Source organism: Myotis brandtii, unplaced genomic scaffold (assembly GCF_000412655.1).
Source record: "Myotis brandtii unplaced genomic scaffold, ASM41265v1 scaffold13, whole genome shotgun sequence".
In the NCBI taxonomy this organism is placed as follows: Eukaryota; Metazoa; Chordata; class Mammalia; order Chiroptera; family Vespertilionidae; genus Myotis; species Myotis brandtii.
This window is the reverse complement of record NW_005354595.1, coordinates 2218374-2241607: the sequence shown is the minus strand read 5'-3', so window position 1 is coordinate 2241607 and position 23234 is coordinate 2218374. Positions and strand designations below refer to the sequence as shown.

General features: G+C 47.4%; 1 protein-coding gene across 12 annotated transcripts in view; it reads right to left on the bottom strand.

The window, feature by feature from the left end:
- Positions 1-23234, bottom strand: part of PTPN3 (protein tyrosine phosphatase, non-receptor type 3) — a 109528-nt gene that overhangs the window by 42594 nt on the left and 43700 nt on the right. For 9 of the 12 annotated variants that reach the window (XM_014534413.1, XM_014534416.1, XM_014534415.1 and 6 more), the window contains 9 exons: positions 22634-22678; positions 19805-19857; positions 15819-15939; positions 14632-14719; positions 10928-11016; positions 9798-9861; positions 8299-8471; positions 4803-4937; positions 2555-2731 (listed from right to left, as the gene is read on the bottom strand). In XM_014534413.1, coding sequence (XP_014389899.1) covers positions 2555-2731; positions 4803-4937; positions 8299-8471; positions 9798-9861; positions 10928-11016; positions 14632-14719; positions 15819-15939; positions 19805-19857; positions 22634-22678 — 945 coding nt within the window. The remainder of the gene's footprint in view (positions 1-2554; positions 2732-4802; positions 4938-8298; positions 8472-9797; positions 9862-10927; positions 11017-14631; positions 14720-15818; positions 15940-19804; positions 19858-22633; positions 22679-23234) is intronic. The other 3 variants (XM_014534417.1, XM_014534424.1, XM_014534418.1) reach the window with 1 other exon arrangement.

The window sequence follows — 23234 nt, the reverse complement described above, 5'->3', positions numbered from 1 at the left end:
CCCGCAACCCAGGCATGTGCCCTTGACCAGAATTGAACCCGGAACCCTTCAGTTCGCAGGCTGACACTCTATCCACTAAGCTAAGCCAAACCGGCTAGGGCGCTACTTTTAACATCTAGCTGCAAAATGAAAAAGTGCCCAAGAAGGACATGTCTTACAAGGTCTGGTGGAAGAGTTTCAGAAAGAATGGATGTGCAATGCGTAGGGGTGAGCAGGGCCAGCAATGTCTTAAACAGGGCTGGAGGAAGTGAATTTGAAATTTAACTTAAATGACCTTAAATTAGAAAAGCCTCTGTGGCTAGGGGCTCCTGGACTGGACTGTGGAAGGCCTAAGATGCTCTGCAGTTCCATGGTGTGGCGGCAGACCAGGGAAATCGGATGCAGGACACACAAATCTCAGAACCTTCAGACAATTCCCCAGAACCCCTTCTCCTTTCAGCAAAGGGACAGAGCCCCAGAGTACGACGATGAAGGCTGATCATGTGCCATTTACCCCGCTTGCCCAGAGGCCCCTGAAGGCCAAGATTGGTCTAATTCATCTCGATGTTTCCTCAATGAGCCTTGAAAGATGTATAAAGTGTGCTGCTGGATTAAAACTTCCTCACTGCCCAGCCAGTGTGGCTCAGTGGTTGAGTGTCAACCTATGAACCAGGAGGTCATGGTTCGATTCCCGGTCAGGGCATATGCCTGGGTTGTGGGCTCGATCCCTTGTAGGGGATGTGTAGGAGGTAGCCAATCAATGATTTTTTTTCATCATTGATGTTTCTATCTCTCTCCCCCACTCCCTTCCTCTTTGAAATCAATAAAAATATATTAAAACAAAAAACAAACAAAAAAAAACCCATCCCCACAGCATTGAACAGAGTTCCTCTCCCTGCACCTGGCGCTGAGCTGTACCGTTAACAGCACTTCCTGTGATGATGGAAACAGACTTCATCTGTGCCGTCCAACACGGTGGCTACTACCTACATGTGGATCTTGAGCTCTTGAAATAAGGATATGTGACTGAGGAACCAAATTTAAATTTTATTTTCCTTTAAATAATTTCAATTGGAATAACCACATGTGGCTAGTGGCTACTGGACTGGTCAGGGAAAGCCTGGCTGCTCCACAATTCCATAACCAGACTGCAAACCGCGGTGGGAAGATCTGATACGAGGCTGTGCCTGGGCTTCCCAGAGCCCCTGTCAGGTCCCCAAATCCTCCTTCTCCTTTCGGCAAAGCGACAGAAGCCCACTGCAGACGCAAACCAGTTGGAGTGATGCATGCCTGCACGCGCATCTCTAGATTGGCAAAGCCGGGGTCACACGGAGGAACGTACCTGTTTCCACTGCAGCCTCACCAGGCCTGCAGTTGGAGCAAGAGATAGTGATCATTTCAACAAAAGCATTGTCCAAGCTCGGGTCACGAGGAAATAATGGCCAGAGGGATTATTTAACTAGACGTGTTAAGAACACAGATAAGCTGGAAACCGTGACTGCAGCAGAGAGGCAGCAACTGCACTTGTACTACATGGGAAACGAGGTTTGCAATTTACTTGTGAGGCCTAGAGGACAATCAGGTTGCATTTAATGCTTAAAACCAGGAGCTAGAGTGGTAAAAAGTTACTGATTAACTAAAATGCCTCCTTCTGAACCCTATGCTGTTGGGGGAGGCATTATGTTTATATTTGAGGGTTAGTATAGGACTTCACAGAATGGATACCTATGGCCATGGCTGACTAGTTAACCCCATCCCCCTTTAGCTTAAGATGTCATTTTATTTCTTTAGGACCTGTATCTTCTCCACTTCAAAGAATGGTTTGAGATGGCTTACCCTACAATGTACAGATATGGCCGAACTGTGAACTCATTACAACAAGAGAAAAAATAAAGCCCATTAAAAAGCAAGGAAGAGTAGGGACTCTATCAGAAACCTGGGCTCAGGGAAGCCAACTCAGTTGAGCATGTCATGGAGCTCTGAGCTCCCTGGTAATCAAGTCAAAAAGGGAACTAGCGCATTAGATACGTCTTACTGAATAATAATAGGACTCAAGCTAGTATTTTAGGAGAGATCTTTTTCCTGGCCTTGAGAGGAGTTGGTCACAGTTAAAAAAGGAGAGTGGGGATATAAAAGAACTTGACGCAAACTGTCCTTGATACAAATTGAACAGAAAATCAGAGATGTTCTACGCATGTTTTTTCTTTGTATTAACTACTCATTAAAGACCAAATGGAAACAAAACCCCAGAGGGCATGCCGTGGTTCTGTGTAGAAGCTTATTTCCAGGGATCTGGAACCCGGCAGCAGTAAAATCTGACAATTTAGAGAAATACTACTGTGGTTAACATGTCTATGCCTCTGGGGAATGTGGAATGAGACTGAGCTTTGCTCACGGACAGGTAACGACTCTGAGAAGTCCAGCCCCAGACCCCAGGCCCCCAGCCTGTCTTCCAGTGGGCAGCCTAGGGAGCTGGCTGCAGCCTCCAGCCCTCAACTCCGGCCACCTGGGCCTCAGCAAACTCCTCAACAGTCAACACAAGCAAGTAAAAAGAGAGAATAACCCAATCTCTTACTCTTGGCGTGGGCTCTGGTTCTGAGAAACCTCCGAATCGCTGTCTTTCGGGGAGAGGGAGCCCTTGTAGGTGTAAAACACATCCTCGGTTTCGGTGATGTACGTCATTTCGTTGGCGAGGTTATCCGCGGAAGAGTGCCGTGGCTTTCGGATTTCATGCCGGAGCCGAGGACTTCGCCTGGGTGGGGAAAAGGTGGAGCGTGAAGTGTTGAAAGCAAATTCCACTTAAAAAATTTTTTTATCACACACCAGCCATCTAACTTTGTGCCCTGACCTTTCTAAGAATGACTGGGCTGATGCTGTTGGGAAGTTAAAAGCCAGTTAACCCATTACTACCCCAGAGTCCACCAGGGGCCACGTGGGTCCCCAACACTGTCAGCCCAGCGGTGCAGCCCCCAGATGGCTCAGTTTCATAAAGAGGCAAAGGAGATTGGTTCATGCCCTTTGGGAAGGCACTGAGTATTGATGTAGGGTGAGCCAACCTTCAAGGAGAACTCAAGCTCTCGATGCATAAATAATAGGCCATACCGACTGCTGATCAGACAATTTTCCTGATTCTCTTGAACAGTAGAAATAAAAGGTTTAGAAGTAAAAACTCAAACCTTATTTCAACTACTAGTACTTCCCTTCATGCAGAGTTCACTTGATCCAAGAAGAAATGTTCGCTCTGTAAAAACATATCCCTTATGTGATGTTAGATGGACATCACAGCACTATCCTTTTCCTCTGATAGCAGCAGTAGCTGTGTGACCTTAGGCAAGTCACCTCACCTCCCTGGGCCTTAGCTGCACCTGCCTGCTCCTGAGAATAAAGCAGAAGAGGCGATGTTCTCAGGACGCCAGGGGCAGCTTCTGGGCATTGGCTACTGAAGTGGCGATTCCAGGAGCTTAGCTTTCTAAGTTCTATTTTCCCTCGGCTTTTCCTCCTGCCCCTTGTGAGCCATCTGTCCTTGGGACTGTCAGGGCCTCCACTATTCACCACCCCCTGGGCCTGGACAATCAATAACACGGTGTCCACAGTAGAGCAGAAAGGCTGGTAACTCCTTAGGGAGGACCTATAAATAGCATCAGAGCTCCTGCCAAGGGTGTGGCAACATCAAACCCAGCTGTCCTCCTGGGTGCCATCCTGGACCTCTGCTGTCCCTGGCACTGCTGCCTAAGATACTTTCAGGCAAATTAAGCTACTTTATAGCGTAAATTTACCTCTTAAGAATGTGGGCCCATATCTTGGAACCCAAGAAGCAAATCTGCTCAGCCCTGTTATGACTAACAACAAATACCATCGTCATCCCTGCCCAGGGCATTGGGCTCCAGTGGCAGGTCCTTACCCAGAGGCCTGTGAGAATTTCCCTCAGCCTGGGAACTTAAAGGTTCACAGGTCTTTCGTGAATAGAACAGAGAGCCACACTCCTATCCTAGCATGGAGCTGGGGCAATGTTTTCAGATGGGTGTCCCTTCTGCGGCTGACGCCAGGGTGCTGGGGAGGCACTCACAGAAATCGCTTGATGCCTTTGGGGGAACATTGTAATAAAATAACAATAATAATCCCACCTCAAACTATTTATTTAGCATTACTTCTTTTATGGCAATTTTTATAATCCTTTTATATTTGGGGCGACTGAGACCAGAGAGGTAGAGAAACTTGTGAATGAGCAGGAAAGTTAAATCTGAGCCTGGGTTTTTCAGCTACAAACCCAGTGCCCTTCCCTGGTGCCCAACTGCCACTTCCTTCCTTTTCCCCAACTCCATCATCTTAAACGGTGGCAGGCTCCCTCCCCAAGTGCATTTGCTACTGTTGCTGAGGATCGCACATCCGCCCATCAGTTCTATCATGCTCCTGTATCAGGTTTCCCCAAAGTTTCTTCTGTGATGTTAATGGGAAACGTGAGATTAGATTAAATAAAACTCAACACGCTCTTTATTACAGGACCTGTTAGAACATTAATTGCTCATGTGCACTCGCATTCCAAGAGGGCATTCCAGCAGGCTGCAGTTCTCAAATCTAGACCAAATAACTTTTAAAAAAAGAACATCCTGGCATTATCGGCCAAGGGCAATGTTTAGCTAGACGTGTGCCTTTCGCCAAAACAGTTTCCTCTGCAGCAGCCAAACCTGCCGATGCAAATTCTGTTGTTGGCCATCTCGATTTAGGAATTCATTATTTTTGTTTGTTTGGTCGGTTTTTGTTTGTTTGTTTGTTTTTGAGAGAAAGTGCTTACTGGTGAGTAATACAAAAAAAGGAGGACGTACCAGTTGGGAGTAATAGGAGGGGACCGAGAAGGCAGACTCTTGGTTTCTAAATGCTCCACGGATAAGGATCTCCGCATGGCTGGGTTCCAGACCATCCCTCCAATCACCTTTTTGCAATACTGGTTATTTACAGACCTGAAAAACCAGATGCAGGTTCACTTTCTACACTGACATGTTCAACAAGGAAGACATTACAGTGTAAGTGGAACGCTCTGCACACCCTCCCTCCCCGGACCCTGATGACACCGGCCGAGGTTAGCAGGAGTAGAGGTGCAGGGGTCAGAAGCGATCCTTTACTCTCCTGACTTTTCTTTATGTTATTTTTTCTCTTCTGGTGAAGATTTCTCTCTCTCTCTCTCTTTTTTTTTGGTCTTAATTAAAGCACGCAAGCCGGGCATGTGCCCTTGCCAGGAATTGACGCTCAACCACTGAGCCACGCTGGCTGAGCTGAAGGTTACTTTTGAATTTTATTTGTACCGAGAATTTAAATCTTAGTTATCTAAATGCCTTAGAGCAGTGATGGCGAACCTTTTGAGCTCGGCGTGTCAGCATTTTGAAAAACCCTAACTTAACTCTGGTGCCATGTCACATATAGAAATTTTTTGATATTTGCAACCATAGTAAAACAAAGACTTATATTTTTGATATTTATTTTATATATTTAAATGCCATTTAACAAAGAAAAATCAACCAAAAAAATGAGTTCGCGTGTCACCTCTGACACGCGTGTCATAGGTTCGCCATCACTGCCTTAGAGAGTGAATTATTTCAGAGGATGAAGTTTGAAGCCAGTTTAGGGGGAACTCAGTTCTGGGATTTCTAGATTTTAAAAAATGTTTCGATGTCGTATGAAAACATTCCACATATTTGTTGCAGCCTAAAACCACCAACAGCAACAAAAGAACAAAATCCCCAAGGACACAAACAACACAAAACAGCCCCTAGAATATCACTGCACTAATTTACAAGAAGTACCACTGTCACCCTCATCAAAATGTGCACAACAGCACTGCTACCAGAACCTACACCAAATTACCACTGACCGAGAGCAGAGCACCGAGGGAGGGCAGCAAGCGGGCGATTCAGAGGTTTAACGTAGCGGCTCCCCAAAGGATGTGTCATGGGTTATTAATAGGTACTCTTTGTGGAAAAAAAAGAGTGTTCCATTGTCCCATAAGCTCGGAAAACACAGAATGGATTTCGTTTATGTGGACCTTCTCAGGTCTCATATGCAAATGTGTAGATGTATCTCTAGGGGTTCACCAAGTCGTGGAACCTCTCTAAGCCTCAGTTTCCTCATCTGTAAAATGGGGCTGAGATGTCCCAGGACACTGAAGCTGACACTGGTAGTAAAGAGTTGCTGACCTGTGCCCCTGGACTACCCCCAACATCCCAAGTGACCCCAGTAGCCAATGAAAGGTGGCTGCAGGTTCTCTGACTCCTGAATCGGGCTGGCCTGTGACTGCTGTGACCCAGAGCAGCTGGTCACAGCTGTGCCACTTCTGGACCCAGCCTTTACGATGATCGGCCACCTCTGTGACTGCTGTGACCCAGAGCAGCTGGTCACAGCTGCACCACTTCTGGATCCAGCCTTTATGATGATCAGTCACCTGTCTCAGACTCTTGGAGCCCTGAGCCTGTGTGTATGAAACCCAACCACCCTGCTGGAGTGCTCACATGAAGAGGCCCTGGGAACACAGAGAGGGTGAGGGGTCCGGGTGAGCCAGCCTGCCGATCATTTCATCAAGGCACCAGGTGTGCGAGAGACATCGTCTTAGACTCTCAGACCAGACTAGCTACCAGCTGCATGTCGCTGAGCAAAGAACTGTCTGTCTGAGGCCTTCCCAAATTCCTGACCCACAAAATCTTGAGATATAATACAATGGTTGTTGCTTTAAGTCACCAAAATAAAGGTAGCTTTTTATGCCACAATGCATAACCAGATGCCCTCCCCCACACTCTATGTTTACTGCATTTTACAGTTGAGGACATTGAAGCAGCAAAGTAAATGAAAACAGAAGTGGCACAGGTAGGATTTGAGCCCAGGCTGCTCGGCACCAGAGCCCATGCTCTCAGCTGGCCGGAAGGAATGGGTCCAACTGAGGTAAACACTGCATTCCAATAAGTTGTGCTCATGGCTTGTTCAGTAATACATCTCCTGAATGTGTAAAATACTAGACAGTATTATAAGAGCAAAAAACTTTGAAAATGTATTTGTTTGTGGTTTATCAGAAACTGAGAGAGAGCACGTAGCGCCATAAATCCTATCACTGATACTAACAGAAACTTCCTACTTATTGAATCTATAGTTACTCAATGATTATCAATGAAACAGGAAAGTCACTGGAGTTGTCTGATCTGACACAGCCCCATATATCAGAGACCGGCTCACACAGGGGTATTGGTTAGTTAGCAACAGCCACATCAACAATGCAAAAATCACAAAACCAATTTCTCAAACCAACAAATGATCTACAAATCATAAGAGTAATTGAGTCCAGCCAGGGTGGCTCAGTGGTTTAGCATCAGCGCATGAACCAAGAGGTCCCTCCCGGTTCAATTCCCAGTCAGGGCATATGCCCAGGTTGCAGGCTCGATACCCAGTAGGGGGCGTGCAGGAGGCAGCTGATCGATGTTTCTATCTCTCTATCCTTCTCCCTTCCCCTCTCTCTAAAATCAATAAAAAACATTTAAATAATTGATAAACAATTAAATAATTGATAAACAATTTCTGCTACAGCGTGTACTTAGAAGGCAATCTGAACACAAATACACAAAAATATACAAAGCATGGTTAGTTTATTTAGAGAATGAATTTTAATCTATATTAAAAGGTAAACATGTATAGGTTAATTTCTTTTACTTTACTACTTATTAAATACTTTGAATATTATTCTTGTACATAATAGTACACATGGGATTGTACTTTTAAGAATTAAATATAATTATGTGCATGATGCAGAGCAAGCACTTAATGATCAGCTATAATTATTACTTGTAATTATAATTGTTATTTCATGATGGTTATATATAGCACATACCAGTCACTTGACTCTGGAAATCTTATTCATTCATTACTACGAAGCATCTGAGGGAATGAATATTCTGTGGGCAAGGCTGTCTTAGTGGCAGCGGGCCAGCAAAGCCCATATGCCAGCTCCACGGTGACCCTGAGTCATCGCCACGTGCTTCCCTTATTGTGACCCGGTGTGAGAGCAGCTGTGATGCTGGCTGCTCGGGAGCTCGGAGGATAGCAGAGTGGAGAGGCAGAAACAGGCGATGGGAACATGAGCAGAATCTGAGCATGTGTGGAAAGAGACACCACTGCCCCCGGAGGGACGGCAGCCATGGTTCCGAGACCTGTCAGCAGCTCCGGCCCCAGCGCCTGGGGCCTCTGGGTGATGCCACCCCTCCCCGGACTGAGCACGTCCACCCCCCGGTGAGGACCAGGACGTGTTTACTTCTCAGTTGGGCGTGGAGACCAGCGTGTACTCACTTGTTGGGGTTCCTGGAGCCCAGCGTCCAGTACTGAGACAGAACATTCTTTTCCCGAGGCAGCAGCTTCTTTGCCTGAAAGAACGTATGGTGCTCGACACAGGATTTCCACAAGGTTTTGCAAGATCGGTAATTTAACATGTTGAAGGCCACAATGTGATCCCTGGATTCCGTCTGGGAGGAGAAACACAGTAGAGGTTTCATCGGCACAGAAGTAGGCTCAAGGTCTCGGCATCTCACGCCACGCGGGCGGCAGTCACGTGAGACGCGGCAGACCGCAGGAAACTGGCTCCCCAAGGCCTCGGCCACAGCCCGGTGTTGCAGGAATGCTCAGGAGTGGGCTGGTTCACCATCTTCCTCGTGGGAAAGGCGACCCGAGTCTACTCTTCGTCAGTATCTGTGGTCCTTCGTGAGCACCTCCCTTTCAAAGGTGCCTACGTTTCTAGGTTGGATATATTTGGAACAACCAGAAGGGCTGTACGATACATTCCTTTGAACATTTAGCTCCGGGCAAATCTCTCCCCTGGAGAGAGAACTTCCACCCAGCAGGCCACAGGAATAATTCCGGAACACTCTGGATTTCTCTACTTGCTTTCCACAAAGCAGAGTGAGACAGAGTGCTCATGCGGAACCATCACCTTAATTATCTGCTTTCCTTTCAGCTGCCTGAGTTTAGGATTTGTTTTCGTGTTAAAGCGCCATCCTGTGCATTTCTGGGCCACCTGGAATCCTGTGGGGATGCGGGGCGGGGGTGGGAGCCCCAGAGGCCAGCCCTGCTTTTCTCTGGGCTTTCGTGCCCTTGTTTCTAAGCGTTCACTGCGATGGGGAGCCATTCTAGGTTCACACTCTCTTTGCAACACTGGGAAATGGACACAGTGACAGTAAGTGAAAAGCCTGCAGCACAACCAGAGGGAGCCTGGTGCCTGGAAGAAGGGGCAGCTCTGGTTTACATTCCAGCCCCTCCCCTTTGTAGCTGGGAGCCTCAGCTCCCTCACTGCTGAGCCCTTCTTCCTCACGGTCAACCAGATGGAGTTCCTGGTGGCCTGGTCCTCTCAGGAGACACGCACAAAGGCCAGCATGCACTCGGACACATCAAGGGAAGGGACTGACCCTGCTGACACTACAGCTACGCTCCTGCGCCAGGCGCTCTGACCAATGCTCTTGTGTTTAATCCTCACGATTCCCCGAGAAGCAGGCAGTGCTGCGTTTCTGTAAATAAGGTAACTCAGCTCGGCTAGGGGAAGGTAAGTAACCCACCCCGTTGGTACGTGGCAGAGCTCGCCTGAATCCATCATCTGACTCCAAAGCAAGTTACTTCTCCAACCAGACAGAGTGAGTTCTACAGAGAACTGCTGGGTCCTCCGGGCTCCGAGTTCCTTTTTCTTCCCACCTAAGCCCTGCTCTTCCCTCCCTGCTCTGCACCTGGCCAACTGCCTTCACCCGCTGAAGGAGCTGAGGTGGTGAAAGACGAGACACAAAGCAAGCGTAGGCAGAACTCACCTGCTTTTGTCGCTGATGTATAAAGAACTTTTTCCTTTTGAAAGAGATTTTTAGAATGTTCACCCTGCATGAAATAAAACACACCAAAAAAGCACATTGGGGATCAGCCGGGCGGTGGCTGACTCCTCCCAATGTGCGTCCTCTGCTCCAGGGTCACAATGACCGGAGTTTACTTCCGTGTAGGAATGATCCCGGCCCCATCGCCTCGGCCCAACACCAAGTAGCTGACTGAAGCCAGGAATCACATAGGAGCCGCTGGATTACGATGTAGCTTTTAAATAACAAGAACTATGGGCAGCGTGCTCTTTGCTGCAGCTGCATTTGTGGCAGCTCTGCATGAGCTGGTGTGCACCTGGGGGAGACGGGGGAGGGCGGTGTGTAGCCGCAGAAAGAGGATCCACATCTCAGCTCCTTACTCAACAGCTGCGTGTCCAGCAGCCCCTGGATTGTTTGCATAACAACACAATTACAGCCTCGACTAACTGAGCATTTTTTATATACCAGGTCCCCTACTAAAAGCTTTACAAGCAGTCCCTCATCTAGCCTTGCAACAGCCTGAAAAGTACGTTTTATGACGCCCAGTTTTCAGATGAGGAAACTGAGGCTCGGAGGCATCACCTCAGTGGCCAACTAGGATGCCTGAAGCCGGGGTCTCTTAGTCCTCCACCGTGAAGTCTGAACGGGGGACAGCGCTGTGTGCCCATGGACTTGTCTTGTGGGGATTCAAGTCTTGGGTCCCCGGGGTTTTTAGACCATAACCGAACACTTGGTACGAAGTTCAATTAATCAGTAAAAACCGCATTGAAAACACAGTTCTTGCCCAGAGAAAGTTCTCTGAATTCTGGCCAATGCACTGCCCAGGATTTTTTAACTCCAAAACCTGCCTTGCACCATTTTATCCACATCACCACAGGGGGACGCGGGGTGGGGAAGGGGATGCCGATGAAAACCAAAGTAACGTTCCCAAGTACTGACTCTGGATCAGATTCAGAGGTTGGAGGTGAACACTTGGGAGGGAGTTTCCATCCCTCTTTTTAGAAATAACCGTTTAAAATTAGAGCTGACATTACTTTGGTTCAGCATATTTGTAAGGCATGATGCAGAAATAATTAGAACCAGTTTGCACTTACCAAGGATAGAAACTTGTGCAAATATATTTTCGGTACACAGCAATGCCCGCGGAAGCAATTCCAATCATTAGATCTAAATTGTGCAGGTCCTGTCAAAAGGAAGAGCTCAGATTCACAGCCTGTTCCGGTCAGGCCCATGTCCTCTGGTATCTCCCAAGCACCCATGCTTTTATAAACAGCAACGCGCAGAAGCTCCGAAGGGAAAACGTTATGGAAAAGAGGCAAAAATCCCCTCTTAATGGACACTTAAGATCTAAGTATTAGCACCAGGTTCTTCTAAAGTGAACGCACTGACAGTAACACCCCCTCCACCGGTTTCAAAAAGTTACCAGGCCAGTCTGCTCATTCCACAGAATCACTGAGATGAAATTTGAGTTTACATTTTCAACAGTTGGTATGAGGTGTCATATTAAAATCACAAAGGCCCTGTGCCTGCACAGCTTTCTGTAAATCTCAACTCCTGCCACTAGAATGGAGTGTAAAACCACAGATTCTAAATCCAATCAAGATGTAAAAGCTGCTTATAAATCCAATTAAGTTCAACATCTGCTAAGAACCTGTGTGCTAGGCGTGCCGTAGATAACGAAGATACAGAAGGAAGATACCGCAACTATACGCAGTTTAAGTTTGTTTGCAAACAAGGTATCAGTAAATAAAATTTAAAAATAAAACAGCTCCTTCCCGGCCCTGGCCCAGTAGCTCAGTTTGTTAGAGCGTCATCCCAATACACCAAGGTTGCAAGTTCAATCTCTTGTCACGGCACATACAAGAAGCAACCAATGTATGCATAAATAAACGGAACAAGTTGATGTTCCTCTCTCTCCTTTCCTCTCTCTTTCTCAAATCAATAAATAAAAATTAAAAAACAAAGAGTCCCTACCCTTGAGTCACCTGTCTCCGTATTTACCTGATCAGATACTTGAAATTACAAAGCAAGAGCAGAGTTTGACTCAGTCTGTGTTATTTTGGGCTATTGAGGGTCAGTTTTTCCTTTTGTACAATTAGGATTATCGGGCCCACCTCCAAGGGTTTTTATCAGGCTGAAATTAGGGAACATAAGTAAAGAACACAGAACAGGCTTTGGGGACAACTCACTTTGGAGAAAATGACGTGAACACGGGAATTAGAAAACTGGTCAAAGAACACAGTGCCGATATCATGAAGGATCCAGAGAGCATTCGCTATTGGGCACCCAACCGAAATCACACACATAAGTGAAACCAAATTTCCTTGGTGGAAACAAGGGTTGCATTTAAACATGACACTTGGGATTAAAATACAGGGGAAAATACTAAGCAGGTGGCACAGACACACAAATTAGCAAATAAAGTCAAAGTGGAGCGCAAAACAAGGAAATCAATGAGTGGCTTGGGTGGCAGTGACCTGGGTCTCCAATCTCCTGGGTCTGTGGTCTTTGAGTCTGCACTTCAACCCCGGCAGCACAGACAGTTACGGATCCCTAAGTTCCCATGCCCATCCCAACATCTCCCAGCTCCACTTGTACGAGGCAGGACCACAGGACTAGTTCTGGCCAATGTGCTATACCAGGGGTCCTCAAACTACGGCCCGCGGGCCACATGCAAATACAAATATTGTATTTGTTCCTGTTTTGTTTTTTTACTTCAAAATAAGATCTGTGCAGTGTGCATAGGAATTTGTTCATAGTTTTTTTTTAAACTACAGTCCGGCCCTCCAACGGTCTGAGGGACAGTGAACTGGCCCCGTTTAAAAAGTTTGAGGACCCCTGTGCTATACGGTCGGAAGTGACAGTGTGTCTTACGAGTGGTGTGCAACCCCCCAGCTTCCTCTTGTGACAGGCGCGAGGCCTTGTGTGAAGATGGTGAGGCCACTAGACAGGGGCGGCCTAGACTGCTGAGTCATACGTGGAGGAGGGCCACCCTGGAGTTGTCAGGACCCGCTGCAGACTCTGAACTACTGAGAAACTTGGTGGTATTAAGTTTCTGAGATTTAAGGGGTTTTGGTTGATGTGGCATCGCCAGGGGTAACCCAACTCCCTCTGATACCTTGCAGGTGTCAGCTGGCCTCAGGACCCTCATGGGGTACTGGGGGTGGGGAGAACACGGATCAACTGGAGCAGGTATAAAGCCTACTTCACCACTGAAGAAAGTTCTCCACCACATTCCACTAGAGAGAAAATATTATTTGCAAATGGAATAAAATTTAATGGTCAAGTCCCAAAGTTCATATTTTGTAAGATCCAGTATCTTTAAAAAAAAATTATTATTTTTTATTGATTTCAGAGAGGAAGGGAGAAGGAGATAGAGAAACATCAATGATGAAAGAGAACCATTGATGGGCTGCCTCCTGCACACTCATTACTGAGGATTGAGCCCGGAACTTGTGCACGTGCCCTTGACTGGAATCAAACCTGGGACCCTTCAGTCTGCAGGCTGATGCTCTATCCACTGAACCAAACCAGCTAGGGCTAGATTCAGTATGTTTTTCCTACTTTATTACCTATGTCATAACTTGCCTTCCACAGTTACGGGCCTGAAGAAAGTGTTTGTATGCATTCCAAAAACATAATACAGAGATAAAATTTGGCCATTGACTCAACTTCCCTCAGCCTCATCTGCAAAATGAGATAATTAGACTACCAATTTCAAAGGTTACTATAATCTTTAAATGAGACCTTATGGTTTCATATGAGACCATCTGGAACAAATGACTAGGTGTTCCACCAATTATTTTCTTTCTTTTGGATATGATGTGGGCCAATTAAAGCTATAAAAAATAGCTATTTTTTATAAAGCTATAAAAAATAAAGGTCAGATATCAATTAGAAAGGACTGGGATCATGTACTGAAGCCACTACTTATGTGCTATTAAGTCCACGAGTATCAGTTACTCCATCTGTAAAAAGGGAGTAATGATAATACCCCATGGGAAATACGCCACTGTGTGGCAGATGAAAGTGCTCAGAAAATAATTGATGTTGGTCCATTTTATTTAAAAAGTCACAGCCAGCCCTGGCTGGTGTTGTCCAGTGGTTAGAGTGTCGGCCCAACCACCAAAGGGTCTTAGGTTCGATTTCTGGGCAAGGGCACATACCTGAGTTACAGGATCGATCCCCGGCCCTGGTTGGGGACGCCTGCGGCAGGCAACCAAGCCATGTGTCTCTTTCTCAATGATGTTTTTTTCTCTCTCCCTCTCCCTCCCTCCCTTCCACTCTCTATAAAAAAAAAAATCAATGGAAAAAATATCCTCAGATGAAGTTTAACAACAAAAAAAGTCACAACCAATTTAAAATATTGATTTTCATAATCACACAATGATAATTTTTAAAAAACGATGATATTTGAGTAATTAGCTCTAATTTGAGCAGCACTGAGATTAAATAGTAGAAACCTTAGCTCATTAAAGTGTTACTTAGAAAACAGACTTCTATACCATTTTTGCTTCTTTAACCACAATATAAAATGGCCATACAAAAATTACTTGTTTTTAATCCTCATGACCTTCCCCAAATAAAGTCTTCAAGTACAAAGGCAACCATGAAAAAAGCAACTGAAGAAACAACCAGCAAAACTCAATATTACTTTATAAACTTCCAAACGTCTAAAAAAAGGTCTTATTTTTTTTTTTGCAAAAGCAAGACTTTTAGAAGTTTATAAAAGTTTCCAAAGTTTCAGAAATTAAAATCAAAGTAAGTTTTTGAAGCCAAATGTGCCCCAGGTACCTACCCTACCACTGTGCAGCTCCACGCCATAGAAGTCGAGGGTCCGTGCTATGTTGATGAAGCAAGATTCCGCTTCTGACTGCTTCAGCCCACTACAGAAGAGAGGAGATACAGCGTTCACCCACGAGAGGATGGCAACTCCAATTTAAAAAAATGAAGACAAAACTAAAAAATTTGATAGCATTACTCTAAGGTTACTAAATGCCTCATGGTACCTAACCCTAAATTCCTTAAGCATAGTCTAACCCTAAATTCTACTAAACCAGGTTTTCCTTCTTGGCCACTAAGACTTCTAGCCCATCATTTCTTTATTAAATACGCCTTCTCCTTTAGTAGGCTCTCCATGATCAGAGAGCAAAGGCTGTCGCCTTCGGAATCCCCACCCTACTTATTCCAAGTTGCTTAGTAGGTGCTCGGTAGGTCTTTCTGCCTTTATCTACCCTTTTAGCAGCAGCCTCCAACTTCCAAACGTCACCGTACTATTTTAGGACGCTGGCTCCTGCCGGGGGAGCAATTCTGGGAGACAGGATTGGCGGTGCCTTTTAGAAGGGACGCTGGGTGCTTGGCCTTTGTTTTTATGGCCTTCCCAAGCATGTGAGGTCCCTTGAGACCCGGCCTTCCAGTCAGGGGGGGCCGGCAGCTGTGAGTCAGCTGAGGCGAGGGACCAGAAGGCCAGATGGGGCGTGTCTGTTGCAGTGAGGCTTGGCCCCAGGCAGCCGCAGACGCCTGGGGCTCCATTCTGGAAGTGAGGCAATTTCATGACCTGATGCCAAGAGAGGGCTGCGGACTGAGCCAGCCTGTCAGCACTTTTGTCCACCTGCCTGTGCATTCGACCCCACCTGAAGGCACGGGCCATTTTATTCAATGGGGTGAACTGTTCAAAGGGTGGCCTGGGAGGGCCCATTAGTGGGGCAGTCAGATTTAAAAGGGGCCTTTCCTTCAGGAGTTAACGGATTTCAACTGCATCCTGACAAAGAAGGCAGCAAATCGCCCTGAACTCTTACCGCATTTTACACTTTACAGAAAGCCAGTCCTGCCAAATATACATGCCCTCGTTACAGCTCAAAGGTTCGCAAACCCCCGACATCCTGAAAGGATTCGTGAACAAAAGAGCGAGGAGAACAGAGCAAACACAGGGCTAACAGTACCCACCGGGGTTCCCAAAGTAGGCCACCCCATCCCTGCTCTCACCTGTGCTGCTCGTGGAGCGATTCCACCTTCGTGACAAAGTCATCGTTCTGATCTGGTATAAACTGGCTCTCAGAAAGATAGCCCGGATGGTGAATGGAAGAATTATAGTCTCCAAAATGAGCTAGCAAGACAGAATGGGGAGGAAATTGCCCTTTCAACAAGGTCTGCATTTACAGGCATCACAAGAAAAACATTAATTGGAAATATTCTCTCCGAAAGTTCTGCCCCCACAGGAACCTGAGCTTTGCATTAGCTCCGGATTCCACATTTACTACTTGAACTCTCCCCACGGGCGAAGTGCTGCCCAGCGTGCTCCAACCAAATTCTCTCTGTCCCTGAGGTCACATGAGAAGGAAAGGGGGGGGGGGCGGTTTGAATCCAGGTCCTATTCTAATCCCACATCTGGTCAGCACAGCAGTTTGTGCTTAAACCCCTGGATAAAGAAAAATACGAGAACCCACTCAGAGCAATGCCACTCTCTGGATGCCAGGCACCGTGCCAGCTCTCTCTCTGCAGTGCCCCAAGGTTGTTTTAACACTGGGCCAATCTGCTCTAAGAACCAGGTGAGGACTGCATCTTGACTCACCCCCTGGAGTTCAGGAAGTGTGGAAGGGAGGGAACCAGGGTGTGTTCAGAGGCCCTGGGGTGGGGGGAGTGTGAAGAATAGGAATAGGTGGGGGTGAAGGGTCTAGGCCCGTGGTTGGCAAACTGTGGCTCGAAAGCCACATGCGGCTCTTTGGCCCCTTGAGTGTGACTTTTCCACAAAATACCACGTGCGGGCAGATCGGTGGTTCTCAACCTTCCTAATGCCGCGACCCTTTAATACAGTTCCTCATGTTGTGGTGACCCCCAACCATAAAATTATTTTCGTTGCTACTTCATAACTGTAATTTTGCTACTGTTATGAATCGTCATGTAAATATCTGATATGCAGGATGTATTTTCATTGTTACAAATTGAACATAATTAAAGCATAGTGATTAATCACAAAAACAATATGTAATTATATATGTGTTTTCCGATGGTCTTAGGTGACCCCTGTGAAAGGGTCGTTTGACCCCCAAAGGGGTCGCGACCCACAGGTTGAGAACCACTGGTCTAGGCCCTGGCAAGGCTGAGGGAAGAGTTTTGGGGAAGGAGGAAACATTCTTAGGGGACTCAGAAGATAGGAAGACAGATGCTGGGGCTGTCAGGGAAATAATGTTGGGGACTTGCAACCAGAGGGGGAAAAGGAAAGGGGCCCACAGAGGAACTCCCAGACTAGCCCCTGGGCCTAATGGCACTTTCTCCTCCAGGTCCTGGACTGCCCTCTGCAGACAGGGCCCACTGAGGGCTGTGGTGTGATGGGCATTCCTGAGAGCTGTGCAGTGAGCACCCAACCGGTACCAGTGTGGGTGGCTGCCCTGAGGCCTAGCTCTGGTAGGCAATTAATCTAGTATTTCACTTTCTTGACAAAAGAGGCTATTTCATCTTTTTAAAAATATGAACCTAGATCTTTCCAAAGGTTTTCATGTCGTTCTCCTGTGGCTGGCTTCAACGTCAAGGGGCTTCTGAGGACGCAGGATCATTTCAGAGCACCCACTCAGCACAGAAGGTTTCTAAGTCAAACACCACTCCTCTGTCACATGGACGTGGGCTGGGGAGAGTGAGGTGAGGCTTCAGGGCCAGTCACACACAGGGCCCATTCCCTCCTTGCACTGTTCCTTTTGGGCTGGGAGTGGGCCAACTCATCTTTAGGGCCTAACTCTTACACATGGCACACAGTAGGTGCTCAAGGCTGTGTTGCTCAGAATTGACTTGTATGGAGGCTACTGCAAAGTTCAGCTTTGGAAGGGAAGAGGGCAGAAAGCCAAGTGATCTATGCATGCAGACTTGGTCAAGGGTAGACCACAGGCCGTGAAGGCCAGCCAACTGTGGCTAAGCTGTGCACGGCAATGTCCAGACTGGATGATGTCAGCCCAAATGTGGCTTGCAGGTGAGCCTGTGCATAGCGAAGTGTGCAATGGCCTTTACAGGAAGTCATTTAGGTGTCCTGACATGGTCCACAGCGAGGAAAGCTCGAGAAAGCCTTAGCATCCAAACTCCTCATGTTAAAGGGCAGGAAATGAACGTGCAGAGAGGAAAAGGGACTTGCCTCGACCACAGAGCCATTTTTTAGCAGTCCAAATCGGAACACAGGTGATCAACACCCTGGCTAGTGTGCCTGCTAACCCACCAGCCTGCCTGCCAGGCTCGAGCTGCTGCTGGCCATTGGCTGATGACAGTGGCCATGTCCCCAAAGGGCAACCAAATGCTACAAATGATGTTCCTGAGCCTTGAGGCAGAGTCCTACTAATTTTACTCTGTTGGTTTCGTTATCTTAGAAGACCCTCTTGGATCTTGATTCCTCGTCCATCATATAACTAGCAGTCCCAACCCAGCATGGACAGCAAGGTTCTCTCTTTAGGCAAGTCACCCACCAACGTCTGAACTGAACACAGGACTGATGAACATCCCTGAAGGGTGGTTTTCCCTTGAAATCTTAGCTGGCCACTCTGTGCAAGTCCTGTGCTGACCACTAGGGGGAAACAAAGTTAACCAGTGACAAACATCTGGAAAGCCCAGGGCGGTTTCCACTTTGATTCCAAGGACATCAGACATTACGGCAAGAGAGACACTCCTGCCATAGGCGATGCTTTCATCCCCATTAAACAGATAATGGAACTGAGACTCAAGGAAGGGGCCTGCCCACTGTTGCTTAGCTGGTCACTTGGAGCCTAGACTCTGACCACCGTCCACACTCTTTATTTACTGTACCAAACGCCCAAGCAATACATGCAAAAGCTAATTATAGCAGCAGGAAAAGGACACGAGGGCTTCTACATGGGAAATACCTTGCCTTTTAAGTTCCATGCGTTCTTCTGGCTGGTATTTTCCTTTTTGTAAAAAAGAGAGAGTATGTCGCGGGAACTCAAACGTGTGGCATCTCAAGTGTCCAGCTGTTCCGCTGGGAAAGCCCTTTACATGCTATTCCTCCAACTCCCACCTGATCTTCGAGGCTCTGCTTGGGGATCCTCCCTAGTAGCTGTTCTAGACTCCCTCCCTCTCCCCCAGGCAGGACCAGCATGTCCTCTGTGCTCAACCCACTGCCAGCATCGCCTGGTCCACCTCTGCCTGCCCACCAGTATGGCAGTCACTGGCCACATGTGGCTACTGAGCACTTGAAGGTGGCCAGTCCACACCGAGATGTGCTGCCAGTGCAAAGTCTGATGGGTTTTCAAAGGCTTAGTAAGAAAAAAGTAAAATATCTCATTAATAATTTTTTCATTGATTACATATTAAAATGATAATATTCTGGATATACTCAGTTAAAATATATTAAAACTAATCTCACCTGTTTCGTTTTACTTTTTTAATATGGCTACTCGAGAATTACATACATAGCTCATATTTCTACTAACTAATATATATATATGTGTGTCTGTGTGTGTGTGTGTGTGTGTCTATATATATATATATATATATATATACACATATCTCCCCATGAGCTCTATGGAAACTCTAAAAAATAAATTCCTAAGATCCCAGCAGCGTGTAGAGTGACACAAAGCAAGTGGCAGGAATGACCTCCAGCAAATTCCGTAACTTAGGAGGGCCTCGGTTTCCAGGTCTGTAAGACGTGACCACGGGGGTTTGTTGTGGAAATCAAATCCAAAATGTGAGCAAAGCCTCTGGCAAAGGTAATTGGCGATAGGTGTCTTCCGTTTTATGGGCTCCCCTCACACCACAGCTCATCTACGCTTTTTCCTTCAACCACCTTCCTGAGTGCGACAGCCCTGAGCTGAAGGAGAGAGTAAGTCAGGCTGAGAGAGGACCTATCTGGACAACCAGAGACGCTTCCCCCACAGGAGAGGGAGGGACACAGCCAAACAGGAGAAGCCGATGACTTTCCCGATACACGCGTCAGAACAAGCCGTCCGTTCGTGACGCGCTCCCTTGTGACTTACATTGTACTGCGTAGGATGCTAGAACCACCGCTGAGTTAAGAGGGCAGGTCAACCTGTCAGAAGAAAAACACATTAGCAAAGGCACACGAGCCCGACACACTCGTTGATCACCTGTCTTTTCTTTCTTGAGTGAAGCATGAGACACAACCATGAATCACAGCAAAGACAATTTTATGACACAACTAATAGTAAGCAGTAAAGATGAATGCAACACTAAAGATTTCTGAAAATGGAAAGAACACTTTTTCATGTTTAAAATAATATACATAAATACATATACCCTGAAGGTCATGGTTGGCCAGGGTTTTGGCTGGTCAAGAGAGGCCAGGCTCATAGCACTAAGAGAAAATTGAACGTTTAGATCCACGGGCGACCTTCGTATCTTTCTGGTAAAGACATGAGACTTTTCATAGGGCTTTCTAACGAAATCCCTGAGGTCTGCTGACTCAATGAGTCTCAGTTACTCACTTTCTAGAAGGGTGACCTTCTCTTAAAAGGGAAAAATACAAAAGCGTTACAAATTTTAAAACTCCAGTGAGTTTTAAATTACCTAATTAAATTAGTTGTTTAAGATTCCTAAGTCTGTTTGCTCCCTGAAGCTTCCAGTCTATGGGGAACGCTCTGTCCACCTCTCAGTCTCCTGCCATCTGCCAAGCGTCCACAGACTCCAGGTCGGACTGGTTCTTACACCCTCTTAAGCTCACTGCCCTCCAGGATACCCCATTTCTGCCAGTGGCTCCATCTCTGTCTTGGTCCATATTTCAAATCCTCTGAGTGCTCCCTCTTCTCCATTCCACCTGGGGTTCCACAGTCTACTTAGGAGCCTGGCCAACAGGGTCACCCCGAGGGGGGAGGGGTACATTGGGAAAGGGCTGAACCAGCAGCAGGGATGAAGGCCTGCAGTGTGGAGAGACAGATTTTCAAAGCATTCTTCCCAGAAAACCCATGGGAAAGTGAAGAAAACACATGGTTTCCATGGCAGCCCATGAAGATATGAGTCACCTCAACCTCTCTGACTAATCTGGCCAGCCCGCCAAGGTTCCCTGTCTTGTGCGCTGCCTGTGTGCTGGCCCTGCAGCTGCTTGGGAAGGTAGCCTTCCCTCTCGGCGGGGCCCCGACTAGCACTTCTAAATGCTCTCTCCAAGTCTGGAGATACATCCAGGGATGCTCACTGTCTCTTCGTTCGTCTGGAGACCCAGAGAGTCCATGGGGAGAGCAAGTATCAGCCATTCACTCTCCTGCCAAGATGGGCTTCAGTGGAATCTAAGCAGGGTTCTTGCTACAGAAAGAGCAGCTGAATGGGATTTGGGGAACATCTTAGGGGAGAGGCTAAAGGGGTCCAGTCTAGATGGAAGAAACAAGCCTACGAGGAAGTCAGAAAGGAAAACATCTCCACTCAGAGTGTAAATATGGTACCGAGTAGAGAGCACTGAAAGCCTGCACTGTACTCCTGCCTGGCCCGCTCCCAGGCCACATCTTCCTAACAGACCCCTTTCCTTCTCTCCGGGCTTTGGGGTCTCCATCTGGGGGACGAGATCACTTATCTCAGCAGAAGGAACTGAAGCCTTCGGTCAGGGCATGATTCCATCCCCAGGAGGAACTCGAACTAGATCCACTAGATCTGTCAAAAGATCCTGAGAAGTAGCTGGTAGTGGCAGGACTCTCCCCTCAGACAGGTGGTGAGGGCCACCTGCAGACCTGATAGTGACAAGGATGCCAGGGTTCTCAGCCAGGAATTCTATCAATTCACATAAAACTATCAAGGGGTATTTTGTCTGGAGAAGAAAAACTGAAGATGACCGATTTCCAACACTTGGAGAGCTGGACTGAAAGCTCCTGAAGGGGCAGGGCCTTGCCCCACTGACCAGCACAGTCGAGTGCCTGTCTCATAGCAGGTGCTTGCGAAGTGTTTGTGAGACAAACCAATGAGTGAGGGGAGGGGTATCTTTTCACTCACCACCCAGGGGGACACACCTCCTCACTGCGCTACCCACCCCAACCCCAGCTCATCGCAGCAGTGCACAAAGACTTCCAGCCCACACCTGCATCTCCTCCTCCTCCTCAAACCCTAGGACAACGTGCTCTCCACGCTCAGCCTGGTCCTCACTGCTTCGTGGGCTCTGGTATCACTTCCCCAGCAGCCTGCAAGCTCCCTTCCGAAAGCGCGCCGGAGGCCTGAAGACCGTCCTCAGCAGGACTGCACGGGCAGGAGAGCGGATGCGGGGAATGGGAGTGAGGTAGCCGTCCCCACCAGCCTACCTGCTGCATTTTCCTCCGTAAGCCAAGCGCAAACTCAGGACTTGGAGGAGGTGGCTCAGGGACCACTGGCTTGGTGTCTCCCGCCCTCCCTGAGCTTTCTGCGCCTCACTTTCCAGCCACTGAGATAGTCCCGATACACAAGAAGTGCTGAACCATGGGCAGGTGCTCATGTCTTTGAGCAAAGTGTCCCAGAGAGGAAATGAATCACCCGCAGGTACTAGGGGCTCCAAAGTGGGCCTAATGAGGCCTGACCTGCCTTCCTGAAGGAGGCCCTGTTCACATTCGGGGTCCCTCCCTCCCTGTAAAATTTCTCAGGTCTTTACCAGAAAGATATCTGTACCTTTTCTAACAAAATTGAAACAGCACGAAAGGAATGTTATCGATCCTTCGCCTCTGTAAACAAGGATGGAGTTGAACACATGTCCAAAGCATACAGAATGCTGCTTTCAACATCCACTCTTAGTGGACGTTTAGTGTTGCTACCAGGGGCGCATGCTCATGCGATTTTAAGCAGGGATTTTGCTAATCTGGCAGCTGACAGGGAAAAAAGGAATGCAAAATTCTCATTACCTTCCTTCACAAATATCCATCTTCAGTTGTAGGAAATACAAATGCCTATGAAACAATTATTTTCATTAATTCATCATACTCAAATTGAAATAAGCAAAAACAACAATAACAACAACACCCAAAACAACATTGATGCATCAAGGATAAGACCTGTACATTGGAAAAATAAAATACTAGTAAAGGCACATTTTAACCTAAAGCATCAGGTACCATTTTGCACATTTCAAAGCTGCCCCTTCAGGAAGAATGGCTCACGTGGCTGCCTAAGTCTTGATTGGCAGGGCCGATGGCCAGCCAGCCTCATGCCAGCACATGCTGTCCTAGGGGTGGCTGAGCAGGGATGGACGGGGTGGAAGCAGCCCATCAAAGATCAGCTGGTCAGTGAGTGCCCAGACCCTCGGCCTGGACCTCCCCAATCAAACTTGGGGTGTCTGAGAGCTCCAGGAACGACAGGCATTGGCACCGGCAGCCCCTGCACACTGGAGGGGCTGCTGTTCGGAACGCAACATTTGCACACCCACGTATGCTCTGCATGGAATTGCTGAGGAGAGGAGGGTCTGTGGAGACATCTCCTTGGCTGGGGAGCAAGCACCCAGCTGGG